Source organism: Oncorhynchus gorbuscha, linkage group LG10, assembly GCF_021184085.1.
Source record: "Oncorhynchus gorbuscha isolate QuinsamMale2020 ecotype Even-year linkage group LG10, OgorEven_v1.0, whole genome shotgun sequence".
NCBI lineage: Eukaryota > Metazoa > Chordata > Actinopteri > Salmoniformes > Salmonidae > Oncorhynchus > Oncorhynchus gorbuscha.
Window position 1 is genome coordinate 99,734,678 of NC_060182.1, and position 17,795 is coordinate 99,752,472.

General features: G+C 47.2%; 1 protein-coding gene across 5 annotated transcripts in view; it reads right to left on the reverse strand.

The window, feature by feature from the left end:
• atrn (attractin) overlaps positions 1-17,795 on the reverse strand; it is a 258,397-nt gene that overhangs the window by 119,056 nt on the left and 121,546 nt on the right. For all 5 annotated transcript variants that reach the window (XM_046367620.1, XM_046367619.1, XM_046367616.1 and 2 more), the window contains exon 25: positions 5,270-5,331. In XM_046367620.1, coding sequence (XP_046223576.1) covers positions 5,270-5,331 — 62 coding nt within the window. The remainder of the gene's footprint in view (positions 1-5,269; positions 5,332-17,795) is intronic.

Genomic DNA, 17,795 nt, shown 5'->3' on the forward strand with positions numbered 1-17,795 from the left:
AGAGGGCACAACAAAATATTTTCCCCCTTTTCAGGAGGCTGAAAAGATTTGGCATGGGTCCCCAGATCCTCAAAAAGCTCTACAGCTGCACCATCGAGAGCATCCTGACCGGTTCTGCCTGGAATGGCAACTGCTCAGCATCTGACCATAAGGCGCTACAGAGGGTAGGCTTCCTGCCATCCAGGACCTATATAATAGGCGAGGTCAGAGGAAAGCCCATAAAATTGTGAGAAACTCCAGTCACCCAAGTCATAGACTATTTTCTCTGCTACCACACGGCAAGCGGTACCAGGGCGCCAAGTCTAGGTCCAAAAGGGTTCTTAACAGCTTCTACCCCCAAAGCCATAACACTGCTGAACAATTAATCTAATGGTCACCGGACTATCTACATTGACCCCCCCTCCATTTGTTTGTTCCCCCACCCCCCCATCCACTGCTGCTACTCGCTGTTCATTATCTATGTATTGGCACTTCACCCCTAACTACATGTACAAATGACCTCTAACCTGTACCCCCGTACACTGACTTGGTACCGGTACCCCCTGTATATAGCCTCCACATTGACTCGGTACCGGTACCCCCTGTATATAGCCTCCACATTGACTCTGTACCGGTACCCCCTGTATATAGCCTCCACATTGACTCTGTACTGGTACCCTCTGTATATAACCTCCACATTGACTCTGTACCCCCCCCACCCTGTATATAGCCTCCACATTGACTCTGTACCGTAATACCCTGTATATAGCCTCCACATTGACTCTGTACCGGTACCCCCTGTATATAGCCTCCACATTGACTCTGTACTGGTACCCTCTGTATATAGCCTCCACGTTGACTCTGTACCGGTACCCCCTGTATATAGCCTCAACATTGACTCTGTACCGGTACCCCCTGTATATAGCCTCCACATTGACTCTGTACCGTAACACCCTGTATATAGCCTCCACATTGACTCTGTACCGTAACACCCTGTATATAGCCTCCACATTGACTCTGTACCGTAACACCCTGTATATAGCCTCCACATTGACTCTGTACCGTAACACCCTGTATATAGCCTCCACATTGACTCTGTACCGTAACACCCTGTATATAGCCTCCACATTGACTCTGTACCGTAACACCCTGTATATAGCCTCCACATTGACTCTGTACCGTAACACCCTGTATAAAGCCTCCACACTGACTCGGTACCGGTACCCCCTGTATATAGCCTCCACATTGACTTGGTACCGGTACCCCCTGTATATAGCCTCCACATGGACTCTGTACCGGTACCCCCTGTATATAGCCTCCACACTGACTCGGTACCGGTACCCCCTGTATATAGCCTCCACACTGACTCGGTACCGGTACCCCCTGTATATAGCCTCCATATTGACTCGGTACCGGTACCACCTGTATATAGCCTCCACACTGACTCGGTACCGGTACCCCCTGTATATAGCCTCCACACTGACTCGGTACCGGTACCCCCTGTATATAGCCTCCACACTGACTCGGTACCGGTACCCCCTGTATACAGCCACATTATTGTTATGTTATTGTGTTACTTTATATTATTTTTTACTTTAAAACTTTTTTTAACCTCTCTTGGGTAGGGGGCAGTATTTTCACGTCCGGATGAAAAGCATTCCCAGAGTGAACTGCCTGCTACTCAGGCCCAGATGATAGAATATGCATATCATCAGTAGTATCATCATGAGTAGTTCTGTGAATTGATGTGGCTCTCTGCAAAATCACCGGATGTTTTGGAACTACTGAACATAACGCGCCAATGTAAAATTAGATTTTTGGATATAAATATGAACTTTATCGAACAAAACTTACATGTATTGTGTAACATGAAGTCCTATGAGTGTCATCTGATGAAGATCATCAAAGGTTAGTGATTAATTTTATCTCTATTTCTGCTTTTTGTGACTCCTCTCCTCTTTGGCTGGAAAAATAGCTGTGTTTTTCTGTGACTAGGTGCTGACCTAACATAATCGTTTGGTGTGCTTTCGTCGTAAAGCGTTTTTTAAATCAGACTCTGTGGTGGGATTAACAAAAAGTTTATCTTTAAAATGGTGTATAATACTTGTATGTTTGAGGAATTTTAATTATGGGATGTCTGTTCTTTTGAAATAGGCACCCTGCAATTTCACTGGCTGTTGTCGAGGTTACCGTCCCACTGGTGCCAGAGAGGTTAATTTATTTGGTACATATTTTTTTTAACTCTTCTTGAACTGCACTGTTGGTTAAAGGCTTGTAAGTAAGCATTTCTACATATTCGGCGCATGTGACAAATAAAGTTTGATTTGATCATCAAGGACCTCTGCCAACCAAGCCACGGCCTGTTCACCCCACTAAGGCGGAGACAGTACAGGTGGATCAAATCTGGGGCCGAGAGACTGAATAACAGCTTCCACCTCCAGGCAATCAGACTAGCCGGCCTCCGCCCAGTACCCTGCCCTGAACTATAGTCACCACTAGCCGGCCTCCGCCCAGTACCCTGCCCTGAACTATAGTCACCCTGCCCTGAACTAGCCTAGCCAGCCTCCGCCCAGTACCCTGCCCTGAACTACAGTCACCACTAGCCAGCCTGCCCAGTACCCCCCTGAACTATAGTCACCACCCAGTACCCTGCCCTGAACTATAGTCAACACTAGCCAGCCTCCGCCCAGTACCCTGCCCTGAACTACAGTCACCACTAGCCAGCCTCCGCCCAGTACCCTGCCCTGAACTATAGTCACCACTAGCCAGCCTCCGCCCAGTACCCTGCCCTGAACTATAGTCACCACTAGCCGGCCTCCGCCCAGTACCCTGCCCTGAACTATAGTCACCACTAGCCGGGCTCCGCCCAGTACCTCCGCCCAGTACCCTGCCCTGAACTATAGTCACCACTAGCCAGCCTCCGCCCAGTACCCTGCCCTGAACTATAGTCACCACTAGCCGGGCTCCGCCCAGTACCCTGCCCTGAACTATAGTCACCACTAGCCGGCCTCCGCCCAGTACCTCCGCCCAGTACCCTGCCCTGAACTACAGTCACCACTAGCCAGCCTCCGCCTAGTACCCATCAGTACCACATCAGTATGGTGCTGATCAATAACACACCACATCAGTACGGTGCTGATCAATAACACACCACATCTGTACGGTGCTGATCAATAACACACCACATCAGTACGGTGCTGATCAATAACACCACATCAGTACGGTGCTGATCAATAACACCACATCAGTACGGTGCTGATCAATAACACCACATCTGTACGGTGCTGATCAATAACACCACATCAGTACGGTGCTGATCAATAACACCACATCAGTACGGTGCTGATCAATAACACCACATCAGTACGGTGCTGATCAATAACACCACATCAGTACGGTGCTGATCAATAACAATAACACCACATCACGGTGCTGATCAATAACACCACATCAGTGGTGCTGATCAATAACACACCACATCAGTATGGTGCTGATCAATAACACACCACATCAGTATGGTGCTGATCAATAACACACCACATCAGTATGGTGCTGATCAATAACACACCACATCAGTATGGTGCTGATCAATAATCAGTACGGTGCTGATCAATAACACTTTTTCCACATCAGTATGGTGCTGATCAATAACACACCACATCAGTAACACACCACATCAGGTGCTGATCAATAACACCACATCAGTATGGTGCTGATCAATAACACCACATCATGGTGTTGATCAATAACACACCACATCAGTATGGTGCTGATCAATAACACACCACATCAGTATGGTGCTGATCAATAACACACCACATCAGTATGGTGCTGATCAATAACACACCACATCAGTATGGTGCTGATCAATAACACACCACATCAGTATGGTGCTGATCAATAACACACCACATCAGTATGGTGTGCATGATCAATAACACCACATCAGTATGGTGCTGATCAATAACACACCACATCAGAACGGTGCTGATCAATAACAAACCACATCAGTATGGTGCTGATCAATAACACACCACATCAGTATGGTGCTGATCAATAACACACCACATCAGTATGGTGCTGATCAATAACACCACATCAGTATGGTGCTGATCAATAACACACCACATCAGTATGGTGCTGATCAATAACACCACATCAGTATGGTGCTGATCAATAACACACCACATCAGGACTATTACATTCACACAGAGACAACCGCCTGACACAAACACAATCCCATTTCCTGTTTCCCTTCAGGTAGACGACCCGAGGTGTTCGGGTGAGCTGTGTGTGTTTGTGTTTGTTGACAGTTCAATGAATGTTTCTCTGCAGTAACGTCTGCTGCAGTGGTACAGCGGTTCGGCATCGACATCGCCATAGCTACACATACTGTGGTGGTGGGCTGAAGGCATCCACGGTAACAGAGAGAGGAGTGGTACTAAATGGGAGTGACCTCAGGGAAAATGAGGAGGAGAGGGAGGAAGAAGAGGGGGGAGGAGGAAGTAGAGAGAGGAGGAGGAGGGAGAGAAAGGGGAGAGGGGAGGTGTAGAGAGGAGGAGGGAGGAACAGGAGGGTGAGAAAGTGCAGAGAGGAAGTGTAGAGAGAGGAGGAGGAGGGAGGAGGAGGAAGTGGAGAGAGGAAGTAACGAGAAGAAGAGGAGGAAGGAAGAGGAGGGAGAGAAAGTGGAGAGAGGAAGAGGAGGAGGAGGAGAAGGAAGAGGAAGTGGAGAGAAGAGGAAGAGGAGAGAGGAAGAGGAAGTGGAGAGAGGAGGAGCAAGGAAGAGGAGGGAGGAGGAATAAATGGAGGAAGAGGATGATGAGAAAGAAGATAAGGAAGAGGAAAGACAAGGAGGATGAGGAAGGATCACAAAGGATGAGGAAGAGGAAGATGATGATGACGAGCAAGATGATGAGGAAGGATGAGTGGGAAGAGGAAGATGATGATGAGGAAGGATGATGGGAAGAGGAGGATGAGGAGGAAGGATGAGTGGGAAGAGGAGGATGAGGAGGAAGGATGAGTGGGAAGAGGAGGATGAGGAGGAAGGATGAGTGGGAAGAGGAGGATGATGAGGAAGGATGATGAGGAGGAAGGATGAGGAGGAAGGAGGAGTGGGAAGAAGAAGATGATGATGAGGAAGGTTGACGAGGAAGAGGAGGATGATGAGGAAGGATAAGGAGGAAGAGGAGGATGAGGAGGAAAGAGGAGTGGGAAGGGTAAGATAATGATGAAGGATGACGAGGAAGAGGAGGATGAGGAGGAAGGATGAGGAGGAGGAAGAGGAGCTCACCTGAAAAACGTGACGAAGAACTGCACCAGATCCATGAAGTTACTGTGCTGAGAGAAGGCAATCTGAGGAGAGAGAGACAGACAAACTGGCTATAATTGGCATGACTGCATTCAATGTGTGTGTCTGTACGTGAGTGTGTGCGTGTGAGTGTGTGTGTGTGTGAGTGTGAGTGTGTGCGTGTCTGCGTGCGTGCGTGCTTGTCTGTGTGTGTGTCTGTGAGTCTGTGAGTGTGTGTTCTTGAGACCTTGTAAACACACACACACACACACACACACACACACACACACACACACACACACACACACACACACACACACACACACACACACACACACACACACACACACACACACACACACAGGGGGAGATGTAGTGTAATGCCCACAACAACATGATACTACTCTGTAAACTATAGACAAACCAAACTAACACAGCAACATGATACTAAACTGTAGACTATAGACAAACCAAACTAACACAGCAACATGATACTAAACTATAGACAAACCAAACTAACACAGCAACATGATACTAAACTATAGACAAACCAAACTAACACAGCAACATGATACTAAACTGTAAACTATAGACAAACCAAACTAACACAGCAACATGATACTAAACTATAGACAAACCAAACTAACACAGCAACATGATACTAAACTATAGACACACCAAACTAACACAGCAACATGATACTAAACTATAGACAAACCAAACTAACACAGCAACATGATACTAAACTGTAGACTATAGACACACCAAACTAACACAGCAACATGATACTAAACTGTAAACTATAGACAAACCAAACTAACACAGCAACATGATACTAAACTATAGACAAACCAAACTAACACAGCAACATGATACTAAACTATAGACACACCAAACTAACACAGCAACATGATACTAAACTATAGACACACCAAACTAACACAGCAACATGATACTAAACTGTAAACTATAGACAAACCAAACTAACACAGCAACATGATACTAAACTATAGACAAACCAAACTAACACAGCAACATGATACTAAACTATAGACAAACTAACACAGCAACATGATACTAAACTATAGACACAAGCAACACAGCAACATGATACTAAACTGTAAACTATAGAAAAACCAAACTAACACAGCAACATGATACTAAACTATAGACAAACCAAACTAACACAGCAACATGATACTAAACTAGACACACCAGGCTAACACAGCAACATGATACTAAACTATAGACAAACCAAACTAACACAGCAACATGATACTAAACTATAGACACACCAAACTAACACAGCAACATGATACTAAACTATAGACACACCAAACTAACACAGCAACATGATACTAAACTATAGACAAACCAAACTAACACAGCAACATGATACTAAACTATAGACTATATACAAACCAAACTAACACAGCAACATGATACTAAACTATAGACTATAGACAAACCAAAGTAACACAGCAACAAGAATGCTAAGAAGAGCTGTACTAATGACAGCCAGACCCTGGTCTCCAGGCTGGTAGAAGAGCTGTACTAATGACAGCCAGACCCTGGTCTCCAGGCTGGTAGAAGAGCTGTACTAATGACAGCCAGACCCTGGTCTCCAGGCTGGTAGAAGAGCTGTACTAATGACAGCCAGACCCTGGTCTCCAGGCTGGTAGAAGAGCTGTACTAATGACAGCCAGACCCTGGTCTCCAGGCTGGTAGAAGAGCTGTACTAATGACAGCCAGACCCTGGTCTCCAGGCTGGTAGAAGAGCTGTACTAATGACAGCCAGACCCTGGTCTCCAGGCTGGTAGAAGAGCTGTACTAATGACAGCCAGACCCTGGTCTCCAGGCTGGTAGAAGAGCTGTACTAATGACAGCCAGACCCTGGTCTCCAGGCTGGTAGAAGAGCTGTACTAATGACAGCCAGACCCTGGTCTCCAGGCTGGTAGAAGAGCTGTACTAATGACAGCCAGACCCTGGTCTCCAGGCTGGTAGAAGGATGTTGGAGCTGACCCGGAGCTGACCCTCTGCTAGTGGCCTCCATGACCAGGGCCATTAGGGAACAGAGGGCCATGAGCTGAGCCCAAAACTAGGACAACACTGCCCCTCTATGGTGGAGGAGTGTTACTACAATACCGCAGTGTAACAGTGGCGACACCTCCCCTCCCACCTCTGTGACCCATCTCCTCCCAACTCTGTGACACCTCCTTTCCCCTCCCACCTCTGTGACCTCTCCCCTTCCCTGCCACCTCTGTGACACCTCCTCTCCCCTCCCACCTCTGTGACCTCTCCCCTTCCCTCCCACCTCTGTGACCTCCTTTCCCCTTCCCTGCCACCTCTGTGACCTCCTCCCCTTCCCTGCCACCTCTGTGACCTCTCCCCTTCCCTGCCACCTCTGTGACCTCTCCCCTTCCCTGCCACCTCTGTGACCTCTCCCCTTCCCTGCCACCTCTGTGACACCTCCTCTCCCCTCCCACCTCTGTGACCTCTCCCCTTCCCTGCCACCTCTGTGACACCTCCTCTCCCCTCCCACCTCTGTGACCTCTCCCCTTCCCGGCCACCTCTGTGACACCTCCTTTCCCCTCCCACCTCTGTGACCTCTCCCTTCTACCCCACCTGTATACTAGAGACTCCCACTACCAGTGAGACACACACAGTATATCTGCTCAACTAAACCTACACATCTTCAGTCAATATCAACTCAAAGGAGACAAGGATCCATGGCTACTATTAACTCAGTGTCTGTCGTGGTGATGTGTTATGGTGTTGTGATGTGTAGTAGTGTTGTGATGTGTAGTAGTGTTGTGATGTGTCGTGGTGTTGTGATGTGTAGTCGTGTTGTGATGTGTCGTGGTGTTGTGATGTGTAGTCGTGTTGTGATGTGTAGTCGTGTTGTGATGTGTCGTGGTGTTGTGATGTGTAGTAGTGTTGTGATGTGTAGTAGTGTTGTGATGTGTCGTGGTGTTGTGATGTGTAGTCGTGTTGTGATGTGTAGTCGTGTTGTGATGTGTCGTGGTGTTGTGATGTGTAGTCCGTGTTGTGATGTGTCGTGGTGTTGTGATGTGTAGTAGTGTTGTGATGTGTAGTAGTGTTGTGATGTGTAGTCGTGTTGTGATGTGTAGTAGTGTTGTGATGTGTAGTCGTGTTGTGATGTGTCGTGGTGTTGTGATGTGAGTCGTGTTGTGATGTGTAGTCGTGTCATGATGTGTCATGGTGTTGTGATGTGTAGTCGTGTTGTGATGTGTAGTAGTGTTGTGATGTGTAGTAGTGTTGTGATGTGTAGTCGTGTTGTGATGTGTAGTCGTGTTGTGATGTGTCATGGTGTTGTGATGTGTCATGGTGTTGTGATGTGTCATGGTGTTGTGATGTGTAGTAGTATTGTGATGTGTAGTAGTGTTGTGATGTGTAGTAGTGTTGTGATGTGTCATGATGTGTCATGGTGTTGTGATGTGTAGTTGTGTTGTGATGTGTCCGTGTTGTGATGTGTAGTCGTGTTGTGATGTGTAGTCGTGTTGTGATGTGTAGTCGTGTTGTGATGTGTACCGTGTTGTGATGTATCATGGTGTTGTGATGTGTCATGGTGTTGTGATGTGTCATAGTGTTGTGATGTGTAGTCGTGTTGTGATGTGTAGTCGTGTTGTGATGTGTAGTAGTGTTGTGATGTGTAGTCGTGTTGTGATGTGTCATGATGTGTCATGGTGTTGTGATGTGTAGTTGTGTTGTGATGTGTCATGGTGTTGTGATGTGTAGTCGTGTTGTGATGTGTAGTCGTGTTGTGATGTGTAGTAGTGTTGTGATGTGTAGTCGTGTTGTGATGTGTCATGGTGTTGTGATGTGTAGTCGTGTTGTGATGTGTAGTAGTGTTGTGATGTGTAGTCGTGTTGTGATGTGTCATGGTGTTGTGATGTGTAGTCGTGTTGTGATGTGTAGTCCCAGTCGTGTTGTGATGTGTCATGGTGTTGTGATGTAGTCGTGTTGTGATGTGTAGTCGTGTTGTGATGTGTAGTAGTGTTGTGATGTGTAGTAGTGTTGTGATGTGTCATGGTGTTGTGATGTGTAGTAGTGTTGTGATGTGTAGTAGTGTTGTGATGTGTAGTCGTGTTGTGATGTGTAGTCATGTTGTGATGTGTAGTAGTGTTGTGATGTGTCATGGTGTTGTGATGTGTAGTCGTGTTGTGATGTGTAGTCGTGTTGTGATGTGTAGTCGTGTTGTGATGTGTAGTCGTGTTGTGATGTGTAGTCGTGTTGTGATGTGTAGTCGTGTTGTGATGTGTAGTCGTGTTGTGATGTGTACGTGATGTGTAGTAGTGTCGTGATGTGTAGTGGTGTTGTGATGTGTCATGGTGTTGTGATGTAGTCGTGTTGTGATGTGTAGTCGTGTTGTGATGTATCATGGTGTTGTGATGTGTCATGGTGTTGTGATGTGTCAGTGTTGTGATGTGTAGTCGTGTTGTGATGTGTACGTGTTGTGATGTGTAGTAGTGTTGTGATGTGTAGTCGTGTTGTGATGTGTCATGATGTGTCATGGTGTTGTGATGTGTAGTTGTGTTGTGATGTGTCATGGTGTTGTGATGTCAGTGTTGTGATGTGTAGTGTTGTGATGTGTAGTAGTGTTGTGATGTGTAGTCGTGTTGTGATGTGTCATGGTGTTGATTAGTCGTGTTGTGATGTGTAGTCGTGTTGTGATGTGTAGTAGTGTTGTGATGTGTAGTAGTGTTGTGATGTGTCATGGTGTTGTGATGTGTAGTAGTGTTGTGATGTGTAGTAGTGTTGTGATGTGTAGTCGTGTTGTGATGTGTAGTCATGTTGTGATGTGTAGTAGTGTTGTGATGTGTCATGGTGTTGTGATGTGTAGTCGTGTTGTGATGTGTAGTCGTGTTGTGATGTGTAGTCGTGTTGTGATGTGTAGTCGTGTTGTGATGTGTAGTCGTGTTGTGATGTGTAGTCGTGTTGTGATGTGTAGTAGTGTTGTGATGTGTCGTGGTGTTGTGATGTGATCGTGTTGTGATGTGTCGTGGTGTTGTGATGTGTAGTCGTGTTGTGATGTGTAGTCGTGTTGTGATGTGTCGTGGTGTTGTGATGTGTAGTAGTGTTGTGATGTGTAGTAGTGTTGTGATGTGTCGTGGTGTTGTGATGTGTAGTCGTGTTGTGATGTGTAGTCGTGTTGTGATGTGTCGTGGTGTTGTGATGTGTAGTCGTGTTGTGATGTGTAGTCGTGTTGTGATGTGTCGTGGTGTTGTGATGTGTAGTAGTGTTGTGATGTGTAGTAGTGTTGTGATGTGTAGTCGTGTTGTGATGTGTAGTAGTGTTGTGATGTGTAGTCGTGTTGTGATGTGTCGTGGTGTTGTGATGTGTAGTCGTGTTGTGATGTGTAGTCGTGTCATGATGTGTCATGGTGTTGTGATGTGTAGTCGTGTTGTGATGTGTAGTAGTGTTGTGATGTGTAGTAGTGTTGTGATGTGTAGTCGTGTTGTGATGTGTAGTCGTGTTGTGATGTGTCATGGTGTTGTGATGTGTCATGGTGTTGTGATGTGTAGTAGTATTGTGATGTGTAGTAGTGTTGTGATGTGTAGTAGTGTTGTGATGTGTAGTAGTGTTGTGATGTGTCATGGTGTTGTGATGTGTCATGGTGTTGTGATGTGTCGTCGTGTTGTGATGGTGTAGTGTTGTGATGTGTAGTCGTGTTGTGATGTGTGTCGTGTTGTGATGTGTAGTCGTGTTGTGATGTGTAGTAGTGTTGTGATGTGTAGTAGTGTTGTGATGTGTAGTAATGTTGTGATGTGTGTGATGTAGTGTTGTGATGTGTAGTAGTGTTGTGATGTGTAGTAGTGTTGTGATGTGTAGTGTTGTGATGTGTCGTGGTGTTGTGATGTGTAGTAGTGTTGTGATGTGTAGTAGTGTTGTGATGTGTCGTGGTGTTGATGTGTAGTCGTGTTGTGATGTGTGGTGTTGTGATGTGTAGTAGTGTTGTGATGTGTAGTCGTGTTGTGATGTGTCATGATGTGTCATGGTGTTGTGATGTGTAGTTGTGTTGTGATGTGTCATGGTGTTGTGATGTGTAGTAGTCGTGTTGTGATGTGTAGTAGTGTTGTGATGTGTAGTCGTGTTGTGATGTGTCATGGTGTTGTGATGTGTAGTCGTGTTGTGATGATGTGTTGTGATGTGTAGTAGTGTTGTGATGTGTAGTAGTGTTGTGATGTGTCATGGTGTTGTGATGTGTAGTAGTGTTGTGATGTGTAGTAGTGTTGTGATGTGTAGTCGTGTTGTGATGTGTAGTCATGTTGTGATGTGTAGTAGTGTTGTGATGTGTCATGGTGTTGTGATGTGTAGTCGTGTTGTGATGTGTAGTCGTGTTGTGATGTGTCGTGTTGTGATGTTGTGATGTGTGATGTGTAGTCGTGTTGTGATGTGTAGTCGTGTTGTGATGTGTAGTCGTGTTGTGATGTGTAGTCGTGTCGTGATGTGTAGTATGATGTAGTGGTGTTGTGATGTGTCATGGTGTTGTGATGTGTAGTCGTGTTGTGATGTGTAGTCGTGTTGTGATGTATCATGGTGTTGTGATGTGTCATGGTGTTGTGATGTGTCATAGTGTTGTGATGTGTAGTCGTGTTGTGATGTGTAGTCGTGTTGTGATGTGTAGTCGTGTCGTGATGTGTAGTCGTGTTGTGATGTGTAGTAGTGTCGTGATGTGTAGTAGTGTTGTGATGTGTCATGGTGTTGTGATGTGATGTGTGATGTGTAGTCGTGTTGTGATGTGTAGTCGTGTTGTGATGTGTAGTCGTGTTGTGATGTGTAGTCGTGTTGTGATGTGTCATGGTGTTGTGATGTGTAGTAGTGTTGTGATGTGTAGTAGTGTTGTGATGTGTAGTAGTGTTGTGATGTGTAGTAGTGTTGTGATGTGTAGTCGTGTTGTGATGTGTCATGGTGTTGTGATGTGTAGTAGTGTTGTGATGTGTCATGGTGTTGTGATGTGTAGTAGTGTTGTGATGTGTCATGGTGTCGTGATGTGTCGTCTATGTCCTGGCTTTAATACCTTGATATGTTAAAGGAAAGGGCCCACACCATCACTACATCCTAAATAATCAGCCCCGAGTACTCACTGGGTAAACCCTACGGTCAGCCCTGGGTACTCACTGGGTAAACGCTACGGTCAGCCCAGGGTACTCACTGGGTAAACCCTACGGTCAGCCCTGGGTCATCACTGGGTAAACCCTACGGTCAGCCCTGGGTACTCACTGGGTAAACCCTACGGTCAGCCCAGGGTACTCACTGGGTAAACGCCGGTCAGCCCAGGGTACTCACTGGGTAAACCCTACGGTCAGCCCTGGGTCATCACTGGGTAAACCCTACGGTCAGCCCTGGGTACTCACTGGGTAAACCCTACGGTCAGCCCAGGGTACTCACTGGGTAAACCCTACGGTCAGCCCAGGGTACTCACTGGGTAAACCCACGGTCAGCCCTGGGTACTCACTGAGTAAACCCTACGGTCAGCCCAGGGTCATCACCCTAAACCCTATGGTCAGCCCTGGGTCATCACTGGGTAAACCCTACGGTCAGCCCAGGGTACTCACTGGGTAAACCCTACGGTCAGCCCTGGGTCATCACTGGGTAAACCCACGGTCAGCCCTGGGTCATCACTGGGTAAACCCTACGGTCAGCCCGTACTCACTGGGTAAACCCTACGGTCAGCCCTGGGTACTCACTGGGTAAACCCTACGGTCAGCCCTGGGTCATCACTGGGTAAACCCACGGTCACCATGTTTAAACCTACAGTACTCTCCACTCCACTCACTGGATAAAACTAGTCAGGTCCACTCACTGGGTAAACCTATAGTCCACTCCACTCACTGGGTAAACCTATAGTCCACTCCACTCACTGGGTAAACCTATAGTCCACTCCACTCCACTCACTGGGTAAACCTACAGTCCACTCCACTCCACTCACTGGGTAAACCTATAGTCCACTCCACTCCACTCACTGGGTAAACCTATAGTCCACTCCACTCACTGGGTAAAATAGTCCACTCCCACTCAGTAAACCTATAGTCCACTCCACTCACTGAGTAAACCTATAGTCCACTCCACTCACTGGGTAAACCTACAGTCCACTCCACTCACTGGGTAAACCTATAGTCCACTCCACTCACTAGGTAAACCTATAGTCCACTCCACTCCACTCACTGGGTAAACCTATAGTCCACTCCACTCACTGGGTAAACCTATAGTCCACTCCACTCACTAGGTAAACCTATAGTCCACTCCACTCACTGGGTAAACCTATAGTCTACTCCACTCCACTCACTGGGTAAACCTATAGTCCACTCCACTCACTGGGTAAACCTATAGTCCACTCCACTCACTGGGTAAACCTATAGTCCACTCCACTCACTGGGTAAACCTATAGTCCACTCCACTCACTGGGTAAACCTATAGTCCACTCCACTCACTAGGTAAACCTATAGTCCACTCCACTCCACTCACTGGGTAAACCTATAGTCCACTCCACTCACTGGGTAAACCTATAGTCCACTCCACTCACTAGGTAAACCTATAGTCCACTCCACTCACTGGGTAAACCTATAGTCTACTCCACTCCACTCACTGGGTAAACCTATAGTCCACTCCACTCACTGGGTAAACCTATAGTCTACTCCACTCACTGGGTAAACCTATAGTCCACTCCACTCCACTCACTGGGTAAACCTACAGTCCACTCCACTCACTGGGTAAACCTATAGTCCACTCCACTCACTGGGTAAACCTACAGTCCACTCCACTCACTGGGTAAACCTATAGTCCACTCCACTCACTGGGTAAACCTATAGTCCACTCCACTCACTGGGTAAACCTACAGTCTACTCCACTCACTGGGTAAACCTATAGTCCACTCCACTCCACTCACTGGGTAAACCTATAGTCCACTCCACTCACTGGGTAAACCTATAGTCCACTCCACTCACTGGGTAAACCTACAGTCTACTCCACTCCACTCACTGGGTAAACCTATAGTCCACTCCACTCACTAGGTAAACCTATAGTCCACTCCACTCCACTCACTGGGTAAACCTATAGTCTACTCCACTCCACTCACTGGGTAAACCTATAGTCTACTCCACTCACTGGGTAAACCTACAGTCTACTCCACTCACTGGGTAGACCTACAGTCTACTCCACTCACTGGGTAAACCTACAGTCCACTCCACTCCACTCACTGGGTAAACCTATAGTCTACTCCACTCACTGGGTAAACCTACAGTCCACTCCACTCCACTCACTGGGTAGACCTACAGTCTACTCCACTCACTGGGTAAACCTACAGTCCACTCCACTCCACTCACTGGGTAAACCTATAGTCTACTCCACTCCACTCACTGGGTAAACCTATAGTCTACTCCACTCACTGGGTAAACCTACAGTCTACTCCACTCCACTCACTGGGTAAACCTACAGTCTACTCCACTCACTGGGTAGACCTACAGTCTACTCCACTCACTGGGTAGACCTACAGTCTACTCCACTCACTGGGTAAACCTATAGTCCACTCCACTCCACTCACTGGGTAAACCTATAGTCTACTCCACTCACTGGGTAAACCTATAGTCCACTCCACTCACTGGGTAAACCTATAGTCCACTCCACTCACTGGGTAAACCTATAGTCCACTCCACTCACTGGGTAAACCTATAGTCCACTCCACTCCACTCACTGGGTAAACCTATAGTCTACTCCACTCACTGGGTAAACCTATAGTCCACTCCACTCCATTCACTGGGTAAACCTATAGTCCACTCCACTCACTGGGTAAACCTATAGTCCACTCCACTCCACTCACTGGGTAAACCTATAAACTCACTGGGTAAACCTATAGTCTAGGTAAACCACAGTCCACTCCACTCACTGGGTAAACCTATAGTCCACTCCACTCACTGGGTAAACCTATAGTCCACTCCACTCACTGGGTAAACCTATAGTCCACTCCTCACTAAACCTATAGTCCACTCCACTCACTGGGTAAACCTATAGTCCTCACTAAACCACTCCACTCACTGGGTAAACCTATAGTCCACTCCACTGGGTAAACCAGTCCACTCCACTCACTGGGTAAACCTATAGTCCACTCCACTCACTCACTGGGTAAACCTACAGTCTACTCCACTCCACTCACTGGGTAAACCTATATACTCCACTCCACTCACTGGGTAAACCTATAGTCCACTCCACTCACTGGGTAAACCTATAGTCCACTCCAAAGTCCACTCCACTCACTGGGTAAACCTACAGTCCACTAAACCAGTCTACTCCACTCACTGGGTAAACCTACAGTCCACTCACTGGGTAAACCTATAGTCCACTCCCACTCCACTCACTGGGTAAACCTATAGTCCACTCCACTCACTGGGTAAACCTATAGTCCACTCCACTCACTGGGTAAACCTATAGTCCACTCCACTCACTGGGTAAACCTATAGTCCACTCCACTCACTGGGTAAACCTATAGTCCACTCCACTCACTGGGTAAACCTATAGTCCACTCACACTCACTGGGTAAACCTATAGTCCACTCCACTCACTGGGTAAACCTATAGTCCACTCCACTCACTGGGTAAACCTATAGTCCACTCCACTCACTGGGTAAACCTATAGTCCACTCCACTCACTGGGTAAACCTATAGTCTACTCCACTCCCACTCACTGGGTAAACCACTCCACTCACTGGGGTAACTCCACTCACTGGGTAAACCTATAGTCTAGTCCACTCCACTCACTGGGTAAACCTATAGTCCACTCCACTCACTCCACTCCACTCACTGGGTAAAAACCTCCACTCACTGGGTAAACCACTCCACTCACTGGGTAAACCTATAGTCCACTCCACTCACTGGGTAAACCTACAGTCCACTCCACTCACTGGGTAAACCTATAGTCCACTCCACTCACTGGGTAAACCTATAGTCCACTCCACTCACTGGGTAAACTCCACTCACTGGGTAAACCTATAGTCCACTCCACTCAACCTCCACTCAGTAAACCACTCCACTCTCACTGGGTAAACCTAAACTCCACTCACTGGGTAAACCTATAGTCCACTCCACTCACTGGGTAAACTCCACTCCACTCCACTCACTGGGTAAACCTAAACTCCACTCACTAGTCCACTCCACTCCACTCACTGGGTAAACCTATAGTCCACTCCACTCACTGGGTAAACCTATAGTCCACTCCACTCACTGGGTAAACCTACAGTCCACTCCACTCACTGGGTAAACTCCACTCCACTCACTGGGTAAACCTAGTCCAGTCCACTCCTGGGTAAACTCCACTCACTGGGTAAACCTATAGTCCACTCCACTCACTGGGTAAACCTATAGTCCACTAAGTCCACTCCACTCACTGGGTAAACCACTCCACTCACTGGGTAAACCTATAGTCCACTCCACTCACTGGGTAAACCTATAGTCCACTCCACTCACTGGGTAAACCTATAGGTAAACCTACAGTCCACTCCACTCACTGGGTAAAAGTCCACTCCACTCACTGGGTAAACCTACAGTCCACTCCCACTCACTGGGTAAACCCAGTCCACTCCACTCACTGGGTAAACCTACAGTCCACTCCACTCACTGGGTAAACCTATAGTCCACTCCACTCACTGGGTAAACCTACAGTCCACTCCACTCCACTCACTGGGTAAACCTATAGTCCACTCCACTCACTGGGTAAACCTACAGTCCACTCCACTCCACTCACTGGGTAAACCTACAGTCCACTCCACTCACTGGGTAAACCTATAGTCCACTCCACTCCTCACTGGGTAAACCTACAGTCCACTCCACTCCACTCACTGGGTAAAACAGTCTACTCCACTCCAGTCCACTCCACTCACTGGGTAAACCCACAGTAAACCACTCACTGGGTAAACCTATAGTCCACTCCACTCCACTCACTGGGTAATAGTCTACTCCACTCACTGGGTAAACCTATAGTCCACTCCACTCCACTCACTGGGTAAACCTATAGTCCACTCCACTCACTGGGTAAACCTACAGTCCACTCCACTCCACTCACTGGGTAAACCTACAGTCCACTCCACTCACTGGGTAAACCTACAGTCCACTCCACTCACTGGGTAAACCTATAGTCCACTCCACTCCACTCACTGGGTAAACCTACAGTCCACTCCATTCACTGGGTAAACCTATAGTCCACTCCACTCACTGGGTAAACCTATAGTCCACTCCACTCACTGGGTAAACCTACAGTCTACTCCACTCCACTCACTGGGTAAACCTACAGTCCACTCCACTTCTGTCTCCAACCAAGGAGGGCCTACAGCAGCACCTAGATCTTCTGCACAGATTCTGTCAGACCTGGGCCCTGACAGTAAATCTCAGTAAGACCAAAATAATGGTGTTCCAAAAAAGGTCCAGTCGCCAGGACCACAAATACAAATTCCATCTAGACACAGTTCCCCTACAAAACACAAAACAACGATACATACCTTGGCCTAAACATCAGCGCC